General features: G+C 39.9%; 2 protein-coding genes across 3 annotated transcripts in view; both read right to left on the bottom strand.

The window, feature by feature from the left end:
• The window catches only part of LOC137615204 (BOS complex subunit NOMO1), a 71,394-nt gene extending 56,590 nt beyond the window's left edge, over nucleotides 1-14,804 (bottom strand). The window contains exons 1-2 of the mRNA XM_068344860.1: nucleotides 14,629-14,804; nucleotides 11,345-11,444 (exon numbers count right to left, since the gene is read on the bottom strand). Coding sequence (XP_068200961.1) covers nucleotides 11,345-11,444; nucleotides 14,629-14,768 — 240 coding nt within the window. The 5' untranslated portion in view covers nucleotides 14,769-14,804. The remainder of the gene's footprint in view (nucleotides 1-11,344; nucleotides 11,445-14,628) is intronic.
• Nucleotides 14,805-17,941: 3,137 nt separating this feature from the next.
• LOC137614639 (uncharacterized) overlaps nucleotides 17,942-23,149 on the bottom strand; it is a 375,918-nt gene continuing 370,710 nt past the window's right edge. For both annotated transcript variants that reach the window (XM_068344338.1, XM_068344337.1), the window contains exons 3-4: nucleotides 19,370-19,622; nucleotides 17,942-18,684 (exon numbers count right to left, since the gene is read on the bottom strand). In XM_068344338.1, coding sequence (XP_068200439.1) covers nucleotides 18,101-18,684; nucleotides 19,370-19,622 — 837 coding nt within the window. In that variant the 3' untranslated portion in view covers nucleotides 17,942-18,100. The remainder of the gene's footprint in view (nucleotides 18,685-19,369; nucleotides 19,623-23,149) is intronic.

Raw genomic sequence — 23,149 nt, 5'->3', positions numbered from 1 at the left:
TGCTAGGGATAGTCCCTCTCTCAGACTGATATTGCTGTCCCACCATTTCAGGCATGCCTTTACTGGTTCGGAGACTGGGAATGATACCGTCTCTAACGCCTTGTCCTTGTTCCAGTGAGAGGCTAGATGGAACTGGAGAGGCCGAAAGTGTAATCTCCCTAGCGAGACAAACTGCTCCAGGGATGAGAGAGTCCCTACGAGACTGTTCCAACTCCTGACTGAACAAACGTTCTCTTTTCAGCATTAGTTGGACTTTGAGCAGGGCTTGTTCTATTCGGGTGGCAGACGGAAAAGCCCGAAAAACTGGACTGCGAATCTCCATCCCCAAATATAGAATAATCTGGGATGGGATCAGTTGGGACTTTTCTAGGTTGACCAAAAGTCCCAACTCCCTGGCCAGACTCAACGTCCAATGTAGATCCTGCAGACAGCGAAGACTGGACGATGCTCTGAGAAGCCAGTCGTCCAAATACAGGGAGGCTCGGATTCCCGATAGATGGAGGAATTTTGCCACATTCCTCATGAGCCTCGTAAACACGAGAGGAGCAGGACTGAGGCCAAAGCACAGGGCTCGAAACTGGTACCCCACATTCCTGTAAACAAACCTCAGAAACGTTGGGAATCCGGGTGTATAGGAATGTGGAAGTATGCATCCTGAAGGTCGAGAGAGACCATCCAGTCGCCTTCCATTAATGCTGTCAAGACAGCCTGGAAGACTTCATCGTGAAGTTTGTCTTGACAATGAACACATTGAGCGCACTTTCTTCTTACGTACTACTGCAGTGAACGTGGCTGCCAGATCATTGGAGCCATCCCTGATAGACTTGTTTATGCATGACATAATTGTACAGCAAAACTTCAAACGCTCGAAAAAACTCCTAACAGGAGATGGTCTAGCTCTGAAGCCGACCATAAAATCTTGGAGCGTCTCATGGCCAGGCGCCAGGGAGAGTCTATGAGGTTTGAGAAGTCTATCTGGGCAGAGGCATGAACTCCCAAGCCGAGAACTTCTCCCGTGTCATACCAGACTCTCGCTCTATAAGCCAGCTTAAAAGGAGGGAAAGCAAAGGCTGTCTCCCCCAAACTCCTCCTGGTGATTAACCAGTCGCCTAGCAAACGTAAAGCTCTCTTAGAAGAGCGAGAGACCACTAGCTTAGAAAACAACGGCTTCGAAGTAGCTAGGCCTAGTGTAAACTCTGACGTTTAGGCGAACGAGGAGCAGCAGTTACAAAAAGATCCGGGACAAAGATCCTTAAAAATCAGCATGATTTATTTAAAGTCCATAGAGGGCTGAGCAGCTTTAGGCTCCTCTCCGTCTGACAGAGTCCTCAAGGGAATATCAGTAGGAGGGGGATCAGCAACTTCCTCATCTGAAGGAACCTTGTCCGACAATTGCCGAGTCTCAAGCAAGGGAGAGACCTGCCGTGGTGGCAATGCTTGACAAGCAGAGTCCACACGCAAAGGAGCAACAGTAGCAGTCAAAGATGCTATGTCATGTAACTGCTTAAAGGACTGACCAGCAACAACAACAGTTGCGGGAGGACGCTCGACGTCAACTCGAGACTGCCTTGACTGCCTAGACTGAGCAGTCAAAACAACTCTTGACTGCGGTGCTTGACGCTCAACGTCAAAACAAGTCAACTATGCTGGTTGGCGAACGTCCTGAACGTCAACAAGAGCAAGCGGCAGCGGCTGAACGTCCACAAGCGGCTGAGAGTCAACACGGGACTGCATCGAGTGAGGCTCTACAAAACATGATTGACGTGACTTTGTAACGTCAATGTCAACAGGACGAGCAAAGGCTCGTTTGGGCGGCTGACGGCCAGGATTTCGATCAGCTAAGCGGCGAGGATCATCGTGAACCTGCTCAGCAGAATAGTCCTCCATAAGAGAGGCAAGCTTATTCTGCATGTCTTGCAGTACAACCCATTTAGGATCAACGGGGGTGCGGTAAGAGACGAGGGTAACGTCTGTGACTGCAACACCTTGCCTACAATAAGACTCTCGGAGCCTGTGTTACGCTTTTGTTTAGGCGGCGAGCAGTCTTCCGATTACTGCATAGGGTCAGAGCTGTCCCAATGGCTACAACCAGGACGCTGGACCTGTCCTGAAGGGACTGACTTTCGCTTTAAGGGCCTCGAAACCTTGCTCCACGGTTTCTTACGCGAAAAGCCTTCAGATGACGAGGAGAAAATCGTCTCGCTCGTCTTATGGTAGGGGCGGTCTTGATGAGACACGCCTGAAACCATAGAGGGAACGTCTGTTCGCTGATCAAGGCCTCTCGAACCCATAAGTCGTACGACATTACTTCTCCCTGGGGCTTGGGAGCTTGCAAGAGGTCTCGGACTAGGCGAACGACAGGCACGAACAGACGAACCCTTGGTCGCAACACTGATAACACTTTGCGCAATTATCACTTTATCACTACGATTTTCTGTTTTGCACTTACTTCACTGAAATCGAATTTTTCAATAATTCACTTTAGGCATGAATAAAACTGATTTCTACCTGAAGCACGCAATTCTACCCTACATCAAAAGGTTATAATTGCGAAATAAGTCGTATAATGTAAGCACACTAATACAAGCAAAAAACAGTAAACATATATATCGAATATATAAAGATAAAAAGATCAGTGACTGGGGAGGAGACTAAACACTAGTTCATTCAAAACTACGTTTTCAATCTCTTACCGTACAGTGCCTTGGGACGAGAATAAAAACTAAAAAACGTTTTATCCTTTCTCCCCGTACAGAGACTTGGGACGAGAGTAAAAAACTGACTCGAGAACAACGTTACTCGCTTGGGACGAGAATAAAGATCGGAACGTTCTCTCTTCCTCTCTCTCTCTCCGTCTCTCTCTCTCTCTCTCTTGATTTCACACCGAAGAGAAAAGCCCACTCACCTTTCGTCAATAAACAGGTTATTTGACCAAAGGAAAAAACTGAAAGGACTAAGAAATTGAAAATTAACAAGTTCCTTTAAATTTGTATTTAAAACATTTCAGTTTGAAAGACGAATGAACAAACGTCAGAATCGATTTACTCTTTCTGCAAAGTGAAACCGGGATTCTCTCTCTCTCTATCGTAACGATAGAGCGCAAACTGCGTAGCATAAATAAACCAAACGTTAGTTCATCTTTGAAACAGTACGAAGACTATTCAAAGAAAATCTTTCATAAAATATATACTAAAAAATATTCATTTAATAAGTTTTAAATCATTTGCTCTGTAAAAGTTATTTACGATTGAAAGGGCTCAACGTTGTTTAACTTCGGTTTCCAAGTTAGGAACGCCTACTCTCGGATTAGGGGAGGAATAGGTAAGGTCGCATATAAACAAATCATTAAAATTTATCTTGATGTTTATTATAAATGGAAAGCTAATCGAAGAGGCCTAATAAAGGCGGTTGAGATATAAAATATAAAATATAGAGGAAAATCTATAATTAACAACAACAATTTATAACGTGATAAGATAATTGCTAAAAGCCTAAAACACACTTCCGTACTAAGGGAAGGGTCGGCCATTTTTTAAAAGTCAAAGAAAGTCCAAAAAACAATCCAAAGTCATCAACAATTAAATCTATCCAAAAAAGAGTTCAAGATTTAAGTTGAAGATAAAACACCTGCACTGCGAAAGCTCAAACCAAAAGGAAGTACTTCACCAAGACTGTTGAAAAACTCCATGTTAACAGCGAGTAATGGTACGTCTTGTCGATCAGACCGACAGAGAAGAATTGGGTCTGTTTACATGTATATGCGGTATCTGGCCGATAGTTGGCGCTAGTGGGCACACCCGCAACCTTCATAGCGATCGCTCGCGAGTTTTTGTGTTTTTTCTGTCGAGCCGCCGGAGGCTCAGCTATTATATATTCACCGGCTAAGTTAAATATTTAAAAAACTGTTTTCGATGATGGTGGTGGAGGTGGAGGTGGTGGTGGTGGTTGTTTGAATTGCATGGCAAGAAAATGGAATGAAGTTTCCACCCAAATGACACAAACTTAAAAAGCTACATGATTTACAGCAACCTTATTCTAATGAAATAATATGCATGGGAGACAGGTAGAGATAAGACAACAGATAAAAAGTTAAGGTGACCAAAGGATCATAGAAAACAAACTTTTGAACTAACTGTAGTGTGCAGTACAGTATATGGCCCAGTGGAGATTGTATCCCTGTAGAAGAAGCAGTAAAATCATGGAAAACTACAGAGATATTTAATCTTATTATGTGCTTCACTGGTATAAGATAGATATTATTTTGGTATGTGATAAAAAGGGAAGTTAAATTAAAAAGTTGAAAACAGAACTAAAAAGACAAATACTGTACCAGTAGGAGGATAAAAAAAGAACAGAAATTAAAAACTATACAAGAAGAGAATTCAGAAAGAAACTACACAGAAGAGTGGAAAGACATCCCTTCACATCTAAACCCTCAAAGAACTGAATAACAAAATTATTAATGATGTACAAAACTTGATTATAGTAAAGCAAAAATATATATTCTGTACAAGCAATAGAAAGGACTGACTTTACACATTTGGGCTATAATCCACAGCACTGGGACCTGGGATATCATTCGAGTGCCCTTGTACATCTGCGGTGAAAACAATTCAATTACAGTACGAGATAAATGTTAAGAAGTTAGACTAGAAGACATTAGAAAGGAAGCAGGAACAATTGAGTTGAAGGGGAAAAGAGTAAAGTTAGGGAATGACAGGACACTGCAAAGACCTTTAAAATAATGCCTACAGTGCATTACTTAAGGAATAATTACAAGGCAAACCAAAATCGGAGAAAGAAGAGTATGAAAATTTATCATAGTCTTAACCAGGAAATAATTTACACCAGAATACAAATAAAACAAATATTATTTTCATTAGTAAAATAAATTTTTGAATATACTTACCCGATGATCATGTAGCTGTCAACTCCGTTGCCCGACAGAAATCTAAGGTCGGGATACGCCAGCGATCGCTATACAGGTGGGGGTGTACACAACAGCGCCATCTGTGAGTAGGTACTCAAGTACTTCTTGTCAACAAGAACTCAATTTTCTCCTCGGTCCACTGGTTCTCTACGGGGAGGAAGGGAGGGTTCTTAAATTCATGATCATCGGGTAAGTATATTCAAAAATTTCTTTTACTAATGAAAATAACATTTTTCAATATTAATCTTACCCGATGATCATGTAGCTGATTCACACCCAGGGTGGTGGGTGGAGACCAGCATACATGTTAACAAAGAAGCTAAGTATCCCGTATTTCATTTAGCAGTTATTCAAAATAACAAACATAAAATAAATAAGTACCTGGTAAGGAAGTCGACTTGAACTATTACTCTGCCTTTTTTAAGTACGTCTTCCTTACTGAGCCTAGCGGTCCTCTTAGGATGCTCAACGACTCCTAGGTGCTGAAGTATAAAGGGCTGCAACCCATACTAAAGGACCTCATCACAACCTCTAACCTAGGCGCTTCTCAAGAAAGAATTTGACCACCCGCCAAATCAACCAGGATGCGGAAGGCTTCTTAGCCTTCCGTACAACCCAAAAAACAACAATAAAAAGTATTCAAGAGAAAGATTAAAAAGGTTATGGGATTATGGGAATGTAGTGGCTGAGCCCTCACCTACTACTGCACTCGCTGCTACGAATGGTCCCAGGGTGTAGCAGTTCTCGTAAAGAGACTGGACATCTTTGAGATAGAATGATGCGAACACTGACTTGCTTCTCCAATAGGTTGCATCCATAACACTCTGCAGAGAACGGTTCTGTTTGAAGGCCACTGAAGTAGCGACAGCTCTAACTTCATGTGTCCTTACCTTCAGCAAAGCAAGGTCTTCTTCCTTCAGATGAGAATGTGCCTCTCTAATCAGAAGCCTGATGTAGTAAGAAACTGCGTTCTTAGACATCGGTAGAGAAGGCTTCTTGATAGAACACCATAAAGCTTCTGATTGTCCTCGTAATGGCTTTGACCGTCTTAAATAGTACTTAAGAGCTCTTACTGGGCAAAGTACTCTCTCTAGTTCGTTCCCCACCAAGTTGGACAGGCTTGGGATCTCGAACGACTTAGGCCAAGGACGGGAAGGAAGCTCGTTTTTAGCCAAAAAACCGAGCTGCAAGGAACATGTAGCCGTTTCAGATGTAAAACCTATGTTCCTGCTGAAGGCGTGGATCTCACTGACTCTTTTAGCTGTTGCTAAGCAAACGAGGAAAAGAGTTTTTAATGTGAGATCCTTAAAAGAGGCTGATTGGAGTGGTTCAAATCTTGATGACATTAGGAACCTTAAAACCACGTCTAGGTTCCAGCCTGGTGTGGATAACCGACGTTTCTTTAAGGTCTCAAAAGACCTAAGGAGGTCCTGTAGATCTTTTTTGGTGGAAAGATCCAAGCCTCTGTGGCAGAAGACCGCTGCCAACATACTCCTGTAACCCTTGATCGTAGGAGCTGATAGGGATCTTACGTTCCTTAGATGTAACAGGAAGTCAGCAATCTGGGTTACAGTGGTACTGGTTGAGGAAACTGCATTCGCCTTGCACCAGCTTCGGAAGACTTCCCATTTAGACTGATAGACTCTGAGAGTGGATGTCCTCCTTGCTCTGGCAATCGCTCTGGCTGCCTCCTTCGAAAAGCCTCTAGCTCTTAAGAGTCTTTCGATAGTCTGAAGGCAGTCAGACGAAGAGCGTGGAGGTTTGGGTGTACCTTCTTTACGTGAGGTTGACGCAGAAGGTCCACTCTTAGAGGAAGAGTCCTGGGAACGTCCACTAGCCATTGCAGTATCTCGGTGAACCATTCTCTCGCGGGCCAGAGGGGAGCAACCAACGTCAACCGTGTCCCTTCGTGAGATGCGAACTTCTGAAGTACCCTGTTGACAATCTTGAACGGCGGGAACGCATACAGGTCGAGATGGGACCAATCCAGCAGAAAGGCATCCACGTGAACTGCTGCAGGGTCTGGAATCGGAGAACAATACATCGGGAGCCTCTTGGTCATCGAGGTAGCGAATAGATCTATGGTGGGCTGCCCCCACAGGGCCCATAGTCTGCTGCAAACATTCTTGTGAAGGGTCCACTCTGTGGGGATGACTTGACCCTTCCGGCTGAGGCGATCTGCCATGACATTCATATCGCCCTGAATGAACCTCGTAACCAGCGAAAGCTTTCGATCTTTTGACCAAATGAGGAGGTCCCTTGCGATCTCGAACAACTTCCTCGAATGAGTCCCTCCTTGCTTGGAGATGTAAGCCAAGGCTGTGGTGTTGTCGGAGTTCACCTCCACCACCTTGTTTAGCTGGAGGGACTTGAAGTTTATCAAGGCCAGATGAACTGCCAACAACTCCTTGCAATTGATGTGAAGTGTCCTTTGCTCCTGATTCCATGTGCCCGAGCATTCCTGTCCGTCCAGTGTCGCACCCCAGCCTTGTCCGATGCGTCCGAGAAGAGACGGTGGTCGGGGGTCTGAACAGCCAATGGTAGACCTTCCTTGAGAAGAATGCTGTTCTTCCACCACGTTAGAGTAGACCTCATCTCTTCGGAAACAGGCACTGAGACCGCCTCTAGCGTCATGTCCTTTCTCCAGTGAGCAGCTAGATGATACTGAAGGGGGCGGAGGTGGAGTCTCCCTAACTCGATGAACTGGGCCAGCGATGAAAGTGTCCCTGTTAGACTCATCCACTGCCTGACTGAACATCGGTTCCTTCTCAGCATGCTCTGGATGCATTCTAGGGCTTGATTGATCCTTGGGGCCGACGGAAAAGCCCGAAAAGCTCGACTCTGAATCTCCATACCTAGATAGACAATGGTCTGGGATGGGACGAGCTGGGACTTCTCTATATTGACCAGGAGGCCCAATTCCTTGGTCAGATCCATAGTCCATCTGAGAATCTCCAGACAGCGACGACTTGTTGGAGCTCTTAAAAGCCAGTCGTCCAAATAGAGGGAGGCTCTGATGTCTGCCAAGTGAAGGAATTTCGCAATATTCCTCATCAGTCTGGTAAACACAAGAGGTGCCGTGCTTAGGCCAAAGCACAGGGCTTGGAACTGGTACACAACCTTTCCAAAGACGAACCTTAGGAAAGGTTGGGAGTCTGCTTGGTGACAAAAGCATTGAGAGCACTGACGTCCAGCACCGGTCTCCAACCTCCTGTCTTCTTCTCTACCAGGAAGAGACGGTTGTAGAAGCCCGGGGATTGATGATCCCGGACTATAACTACCGCTTCCTTTTGTAGCAAGAGCGACACCTCTTGTTGCAACGCTAGCCTCTTGTCCTTCTCCTTGTAGTTGGGAGAGAGGTTGATGGGAGATGTAGCTAGAGGGGGACTGCGGCAGAACGGAATTCTGTATCCCTCCCTTAGCCACTTCACAGACTGAGCGTCTGCACCTCTGCTCTCCCAAGCTTGCCAGAAGGTCTTGAGTCTGGCTCCCACTGCTGTCTGGAGAGGAAGGCAGTCAGAACTTGCCTTTTGCGGACTTGGAACCCTTCTTGGACTTGCCACGGTGACTGTCGGCACGGGTACCTCCTCTGCTGGAGGTTCTGCCACGAAAGGGCGGGATGAACCTTGTTGCAGGTGTGTCTACTGCTGCAGGGCGGAAGGGTCTAGGCACGGAAGGTAAGGTTTTAGCCTTACGTGCGGAAGATGCCATAAGATCATGGGTATCCTTCTGGATAAGCGAGGCAGCCATCCCCTTGATCAGCTCCTCCGGAAACAGACACTTGGAGAGAGGAGCAAACAACAACTCTGACTTCTGGCAAGGAGTGATACCAGCCGATAAGAAGGAGCAAAGATGTTCTCTCTTCTTAAGCACTCCCGACACGTACGAAGCCGCAAGTTCCCCAGACCCATCCCGAATGGCTTTGTCCATGCTAGACATGATCAGCATGGCAGCGTCCTTATCCGACGGGGAAGTCTTCCTGCTTAAGGCTCCCAAACACCAATCGAGGAAGTTGAAGATCTCGAAGGCACGAAAGACTCCCTTCAACAGATGATCCATATCAGAGAAGGACCAGCAGATCTTCGATCGTCTCATAGCCAACCTGCGGGGAGAGTCAACCAGACTTGAGAAGTCGCCCTGGGCAGAGGCAGGAACTCCCAAGCCGGGTTCCTCTCCCGTGGCATACCAGACGCTCGACTTGGAAGCAAGCTTGGAAGGCGGAAAGATGAAAGCAGTCTTTCCCAGTTGCTTCTTGGAATGCAACCACTCTCCCATAACCCTCAAAGCTCTCTTAGATGATCGTGCGAGAACAAGCTTGGTGAAGGCAGGAGCAGCAGACTGCATGCCCAGAGCAAACTCGGAGGGAGGAGAGCGAGGGGTTGCAGACACAAACTGCTCTGGGTACAAGTCCCTGAACAAGGCAAGGACTTTACGAAAGTCTAAGGAGGGAGGCGTAGACTTGGGTTCTTCAAAGTCGGAGTGCGGTTCATCCAAATGTGCAGCTTCGTCATCTGATACTCCATCATCCGAAAGCTGAGTAGGAAGTGGCAAAGGCGAAGCAGAAAGCTGAACGGCTGAATCCGGCAGTACGGGTGCATGCGTAGCTGCTGCAGATCCAACATCATGCCGCTGCTGGTCAGTCTGCGAGCTGGCAACAACAAAAGCAGAGTGCTGGTGCGTGGGAGGGGTTGCGGTGGGTTGCGGAGCATGCTGTATGGTATGCGGAGCATGCTGTATGGTATGCGGAGCATGCCGCATGGGTTGCGGAGCATGCCGCATAGAGTCAGAACCCGGCAGCTCTACAGCACCTTCCCACTGCTGATGCGGTAGCTCACGCATGTCAACGGATGGTGCAGCAAGAACATGCGTCTGGCAGAGTGGACTGCGCATCGGTGGTGGAGCTCTCACAGGTGGAGTGTGGGAGCAGGCAGCCGCAGTATCTGCTGAGCGCACAACCTCGGCGGGTTGTAGGTTAACAGGTGCAGTGTCAACCTTCTCCGCATGATACTCCTGCATGAATGCCGCAAGCTGAGACTGCATAGTCTGCAGCATGGACCACTTAGGGTCTACCATGGTTGGAGCAGCAACAGACGGAGCAGAAGTCTGTTGTGGAACCACTCTACTTCTCTTGGGAGGTGTGCAGTCATCGGAAGACTGCGGCGAGTCCGAACTGACCCAGTGGCTACACCTGGGCCGTTGGACTCGCTCGGAAGGGACCTTACGTTTGAGCGGTCGTGAAACCTTGGTCCATCGTTTCCTCCTGGAAACTTCTTCCACAGACGAGGAATGTAAGGGCTCATTCGTCTGTTTGTGGATGGGACGATCTTTGACAGATACGTCCGCAACCACTGAGGATACATCCGTGCGCTGATCAAGGCCTGCCGAACCCTTTGGTCCTTCGACATTGCTTCTCCCCTGGGCTTGGGAGCTTGCAAGAGGTCCCGGACTGGGAGGACGACTGGCACGCACAGATGTACCCTCATGCGCAACACTGACACTGACACTTTGCACATCACTAGCACTGATAACACTTCCCACTGCACTTTTCGCTTTCAGCTCTTTGACATCTGCCAAAAGCTGATTACGGTCATTAGCCAATGACTCCACTCTGTCACCGAGAGCCTGAATGGCACGCATCATATCCGCCATGGATGGCTGAGCACTAGTAGCAGGTTCGGGAGTCACCACTACAGGGGAAGGAAAAGGTTGAGGGGCATGGGGAGAGGAAAAATCCACAGAGCGAGAAGAACTCCTCCTGATTCTCTCCTTCTCTAACCTACGTGCATTTTTAAGGAATTCGTTAAAATCGAATTCCGAAAGCCCAGCGCATTCCCCACATCGATCTTCCAATTGACAGGATTTACCCCTACAATTGGAACAAACGGTGTGAGGATCTATAGAGGCCTTCGGAAGACGCCTAGCACAAGCCCTAATGCTACACTGCCTGTACTTAGGGACTTGAGACTGGTCAGACATCTTGAATTGTAGAAGTAGTCAAGGGGGAATTCCAAAATCTAGCAAAGTTCGTTAACAATTAATCCAAATTAATTCCAAAAGCTTGCTAAGCTAATGATAAAGCTTCCTGAATAGCGAAGGCTAAACTCTAGAGTGAATACATCACCAAATCGTGAACAACAACTCCAGAATCAACAGCGTATCCAAGTAGGTCTTGCCGGCGGCACGACAGAGGAAAAATTGAGTTCTTGTTGACAAGAAGTACTTGAGTACCTACTCACAGATGGCGCTGTTGTGTACACCCCCACCTGTATAGCGATCGCTGGCGTATCCCGACCTTAGATTTCTGTCGGGCAACGGAGTTGACAGCTACATGATCATCGGGTAAGATTAATATTGAAAAAATATATATATTCAAACTCTAGTATTTAGTACAATTAAGCACTGCAATGTACTTACCTTTATTACATATTGTCCTTTATCATACAAGGGTATAAAGTAATAACCATTATTTGGAGCACATTCTGTTTCATATTTTAGATTTCCTTGATTTGTAAATCTGAAAAACAAAAAGCAAGATGTTTTAATTATTTTATAATCAATTCTAAATTATATAACAAAAAAAAATATATTTGATAAAGCAGGAAATTTTCATATATTTACTATCAAATCCTAACCTCTATCATGGTCTTTAATATGGTTAACAGAAAGATCTGTAGTAGAGTGAATTACGAGACCTTTTAACTTCTACACTTAATGAAGCTTTCAGCTTCATTTTTCTTATTCAATGAAAACAAGAGCTATATTTTAGAATTTTAACGAAAATGTGAGCTTAATCTTATATTATATGAGGATGTCAGCTTTATTTTCTATACATTAAAATCTTGAGAAACAAAGCAAATGTCTATATTGTAACCAGAAAGGGCATACAGTATTGATAAAAATTCTCAAAAAGCATACCTTACTGTAAGAAAAAAAATAAGTACTGTACACAAAATTTTTCAAACTATTTCAATATAAGAATTATTACAATAAATAATTTGTTATCAATGTAAGGACCTGCTCCTCTGGGACGAGGTCAAACGGATGTTAGACAAGCACGTGGTTAAGGAGGCCAATGACTCATCTCCAGGGTTCTTTAGCAACTTCTTTCTACGGTAGTGAAGAAGTTGTCGGGAGGCTGGAGACCAATCATTGACCTATCCCATCTAAATAACTTTATGCTGGAAACAACATTCAAGATGGAGACCACCCAGCACGGCCCTACAAGCAGTAAGATGCAACAACTTTCTTCTATCCTTAGAACTGAAAAACGCATGTTTTCAAATCCCAATGCATCGGAACTCAAAAAAATATCATCAAAATACCTCCTCAGCTTCAAAAAGATGGGAAGTAAAAGTTTAGGGGAATGACCGGCTCGCTGGGAGTCCTTCACTCCTAACATTTGTCCCTCCATCTTCTGGATGGTGCAAAGGGACAGGCTACCATGGTAACTCGAAGTGGTGCTCCAAGGTCTGAGCCTTCCTAAAGAGAGTTGATGGAATTCTGCCTTCATGAGAAGGTCATAGATCTTCCTGATGAGCCCCAAGACTCTCAGGAAAGAAGACTCATTTTGAGGCTCGTTAGAAGTTGATTCTGAGGGCCTCAAGTAAACAGATCATAGGGAATCAGCAGTATGGGATGGTTCGACAGGCTCGGGAGAGACATATCTTGCCCTCTTCAGAGGTGGTGGCTTATCCTGAGTGTTCAGAGTATTCTGTAGAGAACAACTGTCTTTTCTCTCTTCAAGGAGATGTCCTCCTCCTTTCTAACTCTCTACCTTGGATAAAGGAGAGGGGATAAAGGAGAGAGGAGAAAGGAGAGGAGAAAGAAGAGAAGTAAAAGGAAAGATGCGAGTGATTCCTGTTCGTCTTGTTGGTCAAGGATCTGACTTGCCATTAGACCCGGAATCCTGGCCTGATTGTGGTGATGGTTCTGCAGCCTATCTATAATGAGAAGCTTCTTCAATTGAAGTAAATTTTCTCCAATAAACAAATTGTTAAGTGTTTGCACATTAGGCATTTGCCTCTCCTGTGGAAGGGCCTTTAGTAGGATAACTCTTTAACTTGAAAATATAGGTTTCCAACAATTATTGTTATCAAAATTGTTTAAACCACCTAAAAATAGTCAGAAAGCCCTCTTATTTTCTCAGGAATAATTAATGGTTGGTTACTTCTGCGATTTTATAAAGCATTTTGGGGGGAGGGCAGTTGTATGGAAGGCATAACTCCCCTGGTAGACAAGGAATAGGCATCTTACGTTAGGTTAGGTTAGGTTGGGTAACCTTAGGTTTTTTTCGGGCACATCATCTTACCTTTTTGTCTTTACAATTTGAAAAATCTGAGTTTCTCAGGTATTTGTTTAAAAGACCACGCTCTCCATATACTGCCAAATTATGCAAAGCTATTGTTTTCCTCTATTACTTTTTCCTAAATCAAAACAATCGCTACATGGGAAACAAGTTAAAATTATAAAAATCTATAGAATTATGAAAAAAAATAAATAGCCTGGTTTCCTCGCTAAAGGACCTGCAACTGACATCGTCAACATAGTCAACCAAACAGAAGTTTGTGATTCCAGCGTACATTTGATATATATTCAAAATATATACTAAATTAAAAATGGAGAATTACACTAAAATGTCCATAAATTATACAATTCACAAATGGGGACATTTGAGTAATTACTCCATTCTTAATTCAGTATATATTTTAATATATATCAAATATTTGCCGACTTGTGAACTTCCGTTTGGTTGACTATGTTAACGATGTCAGTTCCAAGACATTTAGTGAGGAAACTAGGCAATTTTTTTCTTTTTTATAATTCTAACGTTTTATAATTTCAACTTGTTTCTCATGTGGCAAATTATTATCAATTATGAAAAAGTAATAAAGGAAAACAATAGCTTTACATTATTCGAGTGTATATGAAGAGCTTGGTCTTGTAAACAAATTCCGTTCTCATACTGTATTACCGTTATCGAAAACATTCAAAACACCCAGAAAAACTTCAAATTATTTTAGCAATTATTGATTACTAATGCAATTTTACTGATATATGTCTAATTACTAATGTAATTTTTCTAGGTGATAGTGTTGTAGGTTAGGTTTCGATGCAACCATTCCCTTCTTTGATATACCTGTATGTTGTCCTCTAATCATAAACCCCATTACCCTTGAAACCCACTAAGCTGCATATTTTGGTAATATTTTCCTCTATTACAGGGCAATGTAACCTAGGAAAAAAACTAATTTTTTCTATAGGGCTTTGATGTAATTTATGCATTTAAGCCATTTGTGTATGGTGTGATTGGCTACACTTGCTTTGGGAAAATTACCCAAAATATTATCAGTTTCCCACAGATATCCCATAATTATTCTCAATGGAGATGGGATAACATAAAAAACAGTGATAGCAAGCTATTACCTAACCTCCTCGTCCTAAGGTCTACGGTAATGTAATTCTCCGGTGTGCAAGGTTTGGTAATTTACATGTGGATGGTGTTTCCTAAGGTAAGAGCCAATGGTAAAGATAGTCACTTATATTCCGTTAACTTATATAAACAAAAACTGTTACAATGACGTAAATAACTAATACAGTTTAAGCTAGACAGGCGTGTATCCTGTGTGACAGTACCGGCAAGTTGAGCTAGGATGTCATCGACAAATAGTTAACCTTAAAGTCAGGGTCAAAATACTTACAATTTAATTCCCACTTGTGCAAAGTTAATTTCGACGTCGCTTCTTACATATCCACCACAACCTAAAACGTCCCCGTTACAAAAAACACTTAAAAAGGTCAAAATTAAAAGCCCTACGGTATACACTTCACCCAAAGCCATGGCTTAGAATTGTGCGACAGTTACAGCAGCACTTCGTCAACGTCAGACAGTTTAGCCAGCAGGCGATCAGCTGATTGTCAGTGTAAATTTAGTATTACAATGAATTCCTGTATTTTACCATATGACTGATATAAAAAAGGTCACTACAGAAAAACCTCAGAATCTGAGATGTAATGTACCATTAATATAGTTTTGATAAAAAAACTGGAAAAATAACAATCCTTGACGCAAATCGAAGCAGTCTTAATAGTTCATACAAATATTATATTCCAAATCAATAGCCATCGGTAAGATGGCATTGGTTATTCTCAACTTAATAGTTTATTTCATGTAAACGTAAAGAAACCTCTCTCTCTCTCTCTCTCTCTCTCTCTCTCTCTCTCTCTCTCTCTCTCTCTCTCTCTCTCTCTCTCTCTCTCTCTCTCTCTCTCTCTCTACATAACACACACACACACACACACACACACACATATATATATATATATATATATATATATATATATATATATATATATATATATATATATATATATATATATATATATATATATATATATATATATACATATATATATATATTGAAATGTTATTAAGGTTCCAAAACACCCACCATATAATTTGGTCAAAGCATCAACCCCTACACATGTTTGTTAACAGTATGCTTAAAACTCTGCTCTCTTCTCTTCCACCTTCTGTTTACAGATTTAGCAGACGACGACTAGTGTAACGTCACACCCATGAAGTAAAGCAACAAGTTGACGTTCAAACAGTGTAATGGTGACAAATATTAAGTTTTCAGGAGCTGGCAATGGAGATGATAATAAAAAGATCTCTTTAGTGATAGAATAACATGAAATAAAGCTGAGTGCCAAAGGAGAGCTGCTAAAAACATCAAGTAACGTGTAATCCACTAATGGTACCAAAACCCAACGATTCATACTTTTTTCGTGAAGTTATTGACCCCATGACTTACATGCTACAATCATCAGTACCTCACACACATTCCTTTATATTACCATAAACACACACACACACACACACACACACACACACACACACACACACACATATATATATATATATATATATATATATATATATATATATATATATATATATATATATATATATATATATATATATATATATATATATATATATATACGCTGATGATTCCAGCATATAAAAACCCTTTATTCTTATTATCACTTTCATTCCACTTTACATACACAATAACTGTTACATCGTGACAAAAAAAATGCTAGAAAGGCGGTTCTAGTGATGTATACCTATAAATGCAGTGTACGTAAAACATGTACATAATTCTGACTACAGCACACATTCCCTTAATTGATTTCGATTTTAAAGATAAACAATATTTTATCTTTAACTTCTGTTTTCTTTATGTTGACTTTTAGTCCTTTGATCTCACATGAAGAAAGCAGAAGTGGTTGTAGTATAAAAGAAAGAACCTCAAATTGCAACATCATAACGGGCGAAGTAACAGTAAAACAAACCATTGCCTTTCTATATCTAGTTAGTATGATAACACATTATGAAAGATATAATAAAGAAATAGAAAAAAGAATACTTATAGAAAAAAAGAATACTAATAGAAAAAAAAGAATACTAAAAGCAAAAAATGCCTTCAACATTCTAAAAACCTGTTGACAAACAACAGGATAGAGGGATTCAAATAAAAGTTAGAGCACTGAAAACCTATGTATGGTCCACATTTACTAGAGGTTCAGAGACATGGACATTCCTAGAAAAATTAAATAAATGCAGCTGAATTATGGTTTTGCTGAACGTTGAAGATCCCATGGACTGAGCGAGTAACAAATGAGGAGATATTGAGAAGAATGAATCAGGAGAGATTACTTGTAAAAATGATATGGAGGGAGATGGAATTTCTGGGACATGCAATAAGATCAAAGGTCGAACTTTTGTGCCTTACAGGAAAGGCAGAGGGGAGAAGAACAAAAGGCCGGCAAAGGAAAAAGTTTTATGGACAGCTTACTGGAAGATGTAAATGAGAATGTAACAGCTGGACAATTTATGTAGAGCTAGAGACAGGATCAGGTGGGGCAACCCACGTCGAGAACATGGCACCTCGATAGATATGTAGATATCTTTAACTTTCAAGTCAAGGATGAATCCCTTATGCATGAAACTTTCACAATAGCAAATGCTTTATTTCCCTACACACACTGCGCCACTCACCTGTATCTGTAACGAAATTTCCGGCTTCCAAGAAACTGACACTTCCCTTCCTTCACTGATTGTACTTGTAGTCTGTTCTCCGTCAGTATCCTTCCCACACTTCCCTATTATGCATCACTTTCCAAAATCCGACCGTCCCCCAGTTTGTTCCCATGTACAAACTTGGGGAAATGATGAAATGCAGCAACACGAACACGAAATTTATATAAGTTTACCATGATTCACGGTAAATTAACCCAAACCGAAGGGTTGTGTAACGTATAAAAAGTGTGAAAAATAATCATGTTGGGAAAACAATTATTGGAGTTTGCAATGCAGCTAAAGAATATAAATACTTTCTCTCTTGACATTAATAATGAGTGTTGTGAATAATCCTGCTTTATTTCACTATTGCTAAGTTTATTTAGAGAACTAACTCATAAAACATTATATGAAGACAGTTCAAATAGTTGATGGGTCTGTTCATTCACCAAACCCTTATACAAATGATGAATTTCTTAATCCAGAATATATTGTTAATACTAAGACTAGATAGTTACTTTCCTTTTTTCCTTTCCTCACTGGGCTGTTTTCCCTGTTGGAGATCCTGGGCTTATAGCATCTTGCTTTTCCAACTAGGGTTGTAACTTAGCAGGTAATAATAATAATAATAATAATAATAATAATAATAATAATAATAATAATAATAATAATAATAAGGATTTCCATGGTAAGCACAGCATCATTTGTTATCTGATCCCAATTTGTCATCTTCTTTGATGTTTACTCTTGATCTGAAACCTGATAATCTGATCAATCTTTAGATGAAGCAACAGTTTGCTGAAGAAAATATAAGCTAATGAAAAACAACAGTTTATAAACGTATGAAAATTAATGTGCATAATATCAACGGTGATATAGATTATATGATGTACCACATTAGCACTGTTTAAAATGATTTAGAGATAACGGTTAGGATTAACTTTATTGATTCGTATAAAATATATAATAATTTGTAATATTTGTAAAGATATAATAAAATAATGGTTTAAAACTTAGCAAACGAGAAACAAATCAAAACAAAAGCAACATCAATTCTGAAAGCAACTGAATGCAGACACACCAAAAGTTTATACCGCCTCACACTTTATTAAATTATGATGAGAATGCAAACTTGGCTGACAGGCGTTATACGAGTTCCCTTGATCGCTGGCATTATTACTCATTTGACACTTGGCATTTGAACTACAATGAGATTTGAGGGGCAGGTCATTCCCACGCTGGGATCTCGGGCTACCTATCGGAAAACTTTTTCCAAAATCCATATTAATGGGCAGAGTGGGTGCCAATTGCCAGCTATCCACGAATACTATCCGCCGATCCTTGGAGGACCTAACAGGTAGAGAGTTCGTCTGTCTGTCCATCGAAGCTTCGTGTTTGAAGGAAACTAGTGTCACCGACTTAGACTTCAAGGCTGATTTCCTTGGCTTATAGCGGTGTGCATTCACGTGTGTTTGCAGTTGTCTCAGCGGAGGGCAGTTTTGAAGAACGTCGGGTCTCGGGGTAGACTCGTAGACCCAGCCCAAGGATTCCATCGTGGCCAGGTTGTTGTGAAGCGAGAAGGTGTTTGAAAGACCAAATGGGAATGTTGACCAGAGGGCAAATAAGCTAGATATTGCTCCAATAATGCTGGTAGCCGTTACCACCCACACACCTGAGAAAAAAATAATTCCCTTCAGTTTTCTTCAACGTTTATTAGTTTACTTAGGCATTGATTTTAAAACCACAGTCAAGCTTTATCCTAAACAGTAACAGCGGAGAGGCATTTTTCATGGCATCTCAGTTTATGAACAAGTTCATTCAATGTTTTTAACCCTTCTTACTATAATGATTTTTCTTTATCCTTACTTATTTTTTAGATAATTTTAACAATTTCTTCCCCTAGCCTTTATTCCTCTTAATTTGTTTCTTTGTGGGGCGGTTCTACAGTAGACTGAGTTTCCATTAAGAATACATTTTTTATTCATCTTAATTATTTTACTTTGAATTTAATCATCACTTATAATGGGAATCAATTGCACACCAATTATTTGATTTAGATAAAAATTCCGCTCATGTCCCCAATCACACAATGCAATACGGGTTATGTGAAATTTAAATCAATCGAAATCATCATTAGCAGTGTAGATTTAAAATAAGATTTACTTTGTTTGTGTAATGTACATGAAGTTTCTAAAAATAAACATATCTATTACATTTAATTTTATACCAAAGTAATTGGAAAAAATATACACAGTATTATTAGAGAGAGAGAGAGAGAGAGAGAGAGAGAGAGAGAGAGAGAGAGAGAGAGAGAGAGAGAGAGAGAGAGAGAGAGAGAGAGAGAGAGAGAGACTTACCTATATCATCAAAACTCTGACTTATGGATGCGTATTCCAGCGTTCTCCTCTGTGACGATACGACATCCGTCCATGGATCGATTATCCGGATGCGTTCGAGATGGACCAACAGGATGGCAACGACGAGAACCACAGTAGTTAGGACGAGCATCAAACTAACGCAGCACAACTTTCTTCTTCTCGATGTCTGAGAATGGTCTCTGCTCAGGACCTTTCCTCCGGTTGCAATAAGGGATACGCCAAAGATGAAGTTCTGCGGTGGACGCAAAACATCGTTGATTATTATTTTAGAAATTCAATAAATAGTTTTAGATCAGTCAAGTTCAATACCTCAAACACTATTAAACGTCTAACGTTTACATGGTATCCGTGTAAAAATGCAATTTTATGTTTAGACCCTTTTTTCCATTTTTATGTTTAAGACCCTTTTTTCCATTTTTATGTTTAGCCCATTTTTTTTAAATTCTATGTTTAGTCCCTTTTTATAATTTTATATTTAGCACCTTTTTCAAATTTTATGTTTAGCCCCTGTTATCAAATTTTATGTTTAGCCCTTTTTTAAATCTTATGTTTAGCCCCTCTTTTTATAATTTTGTTATGTACCGTTTTCAAATTTCATGTTTAGCCCCCTTTATTGAGCTTAAGTTTAGCCCCTTATTTTTCAAATTTTAAGTTTAGCCCCTTTTTAAAATTTTGTGTTTAGCTCCCTTTTTCAAATTTTGTTTAGCCCCATTTTTTTAAATTTTATTTTTAGCCCCCCTCTTCAGATTTTATATTTAGCCCCTTTTTCAAATTTAGTGTTTAGCCTCTTTTTAAATCTTATGTTCAGCCCCATATTTATAAAATTTTATGTTTAGCCCCTTTTTTCAAATTTTACGTTTAGTCCATTTTTTTCTAATTTTATGTTCAGCTCTTTTTCAAATTTAGTGTTTAGCCCTTTTGTAAATCTTATGTTTATAAACCCTCTTTTTCAAATTATATGTTTAGCCCTTTTTTCAAAATTTATGTTTAGTCCTCTTTTTCTAATTCTATGTTTAGTCCCATTTTTTATTCTATGTTTAGCCCCTTTTTCAAATTTTATGTTCAACACTTTTTTTTAAATCATATGTTTAGCCCCTCTTTTTCAAATTTTATGTTCAGACTTTTTTCAAATTTTATGTTTAGTCCCCTTTCATTTAATTTTATGTTTAGTCCCCTTTTTTCTCATCTTATGTTCAGCCCCTTTTTACAAATTTTATATTTAGGCACCTTTTTCAAATTTTACGTTTAGTCCCTTTTTTTAATTTCATGTTTAGCCCTTTTTAAAATTTTGTGTTTAGCCTCTTTTAAATCTCATGTTTAGCCCCCTCTTTTTCAAATTTTGTTTAGCCCATTTTTTTCAAATTTTATGTTTAGCCCCCTTTTCAAATCTTATGATTAGCCCCCTTTTTCAATTTTCATGTTTAGGCCCCCTTTTCCAAATTCTTATCTTTAACCGAGTGGAATAGTTCGACTTTAATACGTGTGTTTTGTGAGCCTCAGCCTGAAAGATAAAATATGTTATTTCACAATATTTTGCAAATGATGTCCAAGTGAAGGACTTTCCAAGCCTTTTTATATTTAGATCTGTATAAGCAAATTTGCAATGACAGAAATACCCTCTTATTATTATTATTCGCCAACCAAGTTTATAATAACGCGTGTACACGACAAAATAACTGAGATCATTTCAGAAAAAAAGTCCAATGAACATAAGAAATATCAATCAACAAGAACTTTGTTGACTAACATTCACTAAATGCAAAGAAAGCTAACTCATTAACTCTGCTTAACTCAATTAAAATAAACATTACTTTACTCCTGACTTGACTTAAAAGGCGAAAATTAATGGCATATTGACAATGTTTTAAGAAAGACAAGCACCAATACGCGAGTCGGAATGAAATGTGATTGCGTGGTGACGCAAGGTTAATTTCATCTAGCAAAAAATAAAACACTTTCATTATCAAAGAAGGCACTCATCATAACACTAAGATAATATCAATTGAAATAAAACATTATGAAACAAGATAATTCGTTACAAAGTAACGAACTTCAAGTTTTTTTAATTGTTGAGGCATAACGAACCCTCTGACTGACGAAGTATTATTTTGAAAGACGTACTCTACTGATTACATAGAGTGGACCTTTTTAGGGAGTAACATCTTATCAATAGAATGATAACGCACTTCGGAGGGAGATAAAACTGTAGAAGTACAGAATTCTCCTGTGAACTATGCCTACCTTTGTATCAATAACAGGAACTTTTTTAACAGAGGAATTCCCACTATATTATGGAAATGGAAATCTTGTGATTTTAATTGAGGACATTGATATCATAAACATATAAACAGTGATAGAAATTATAAACTCTTTAAATGGATGTAATGGAGGCATACAAATAATGAACATGAAGTTGAAGAAATTAGACAGAAAAGCGAGATAGGTTACGTGATACGGATAAAAATTTATTATTATTATTATTATTATTATTATTATTATTATTATTATTATTATTATTATTATTATTATTATTATTATTTAAGCTACAACCCTATAAACCACGAACGTTGGAAAACCAGGATACCATAAACCCAAGGCCTCCAACAAGGAAAAATAGCCCAGTGAGGAAAGGAAATAAACAAACTACAAGAGAAGTAATGAACAATTAAAACAACATATTTCAAGAACAGTAACAACATTACAATAGATATTTCACAAACTATAAAAAGAGACTTATATCAGCCTGTTCAACATGAAAACATTCGCAGCAAGTTTGAACTTCTGAAGTTCTACCGATTCAACTACCCGATTAGGAAGATCATTCCACAGCCTGTTCACGGCTGGAATAAAACTTCTAGCATGCTGCGTAGTATTGAGCTTTGTAATGGAGAAGGCATGACTACTAAAATAAGAGAAAACATGATATAAAACTACTGACAAAAAAATATCCACTAGTACTTTGTCTTGTAAAATAAAAATAGCACCCTTTCTATAATTAATACTATTATTATTTCGGTTTCTACATACTATAATATATTCTGTCGTCTGAAAAACAAAACATACTAAGGACATGTAATTATAGTAACTTGAAAATGAACAAGGCAAGTGACATGGGTTATTACAAACAAGAACAGATAAAATTATTTTTATGATGGTAATACAATCAGAATCCATAGCTTTCTCATGGACATTGAAAGATCCTCAAATATCGACAACTTTCAGTACTTAAGTAAATTAACATAGGATTGCGTTTGAAAGCTTATCTTAAAATACCAAAGTTAACTGATTTTAACCATCATTAAGCTATCTCTTTCAATAATTTTTCACAAATTTTACAAAACTGTACGGATCTGTTTAGGTTTAATCTCTCCAGGTTTAATACCTAACATTGAAGTCAAAGGTAACTAATTACAGGTCTACCTTCAGGAATGTTTTGCTATCCACTTTACGAATTTTTTTTTGTATTCATAAGGCTTACACTGCATATCTTTACTTAGTTCATTTTATAACTATTTTATTCAACTGTAACTGGTGAATAAATGATGCAATAAACAATCAATGACGCAAACAAAAATAACAGCAAGATTATGTGCGAAAATTTTAATTTGAGGTCTATTGTATTTTTTTTATTTACTTCTTTCTAAATTTATGAAAAAATGGGCTTGTTCCTTTCTTAACTCACGATTTCTGTGCGTGTGTGCATGCGCGCGCGTGTGTGATTATTCATATGTTTTTGTTATCTGCACAAATATAAAAAGT

The sequence above is a fragment of the Palaemon carinicauda genome, chromosome 21 (assembly GCF_036898095.1).
Source record: "Palaemon carinicauda isolate YSFRI2023 chromosome 21, ASM3689809v2, whole genome shotgun sequence".
In the NCBI taxonomy this organism is placed as follows: Eukaryota; Metazoa; Arthropoda; class Malacostraca; order Decapoda; family Palaemonidae; genus Palaemon; species Palaemon carinicauda.
Note: the sequence above shows the minus strand (reverse complement) of the source record. Positions and strands in the feature narration are given on the sequence as shown.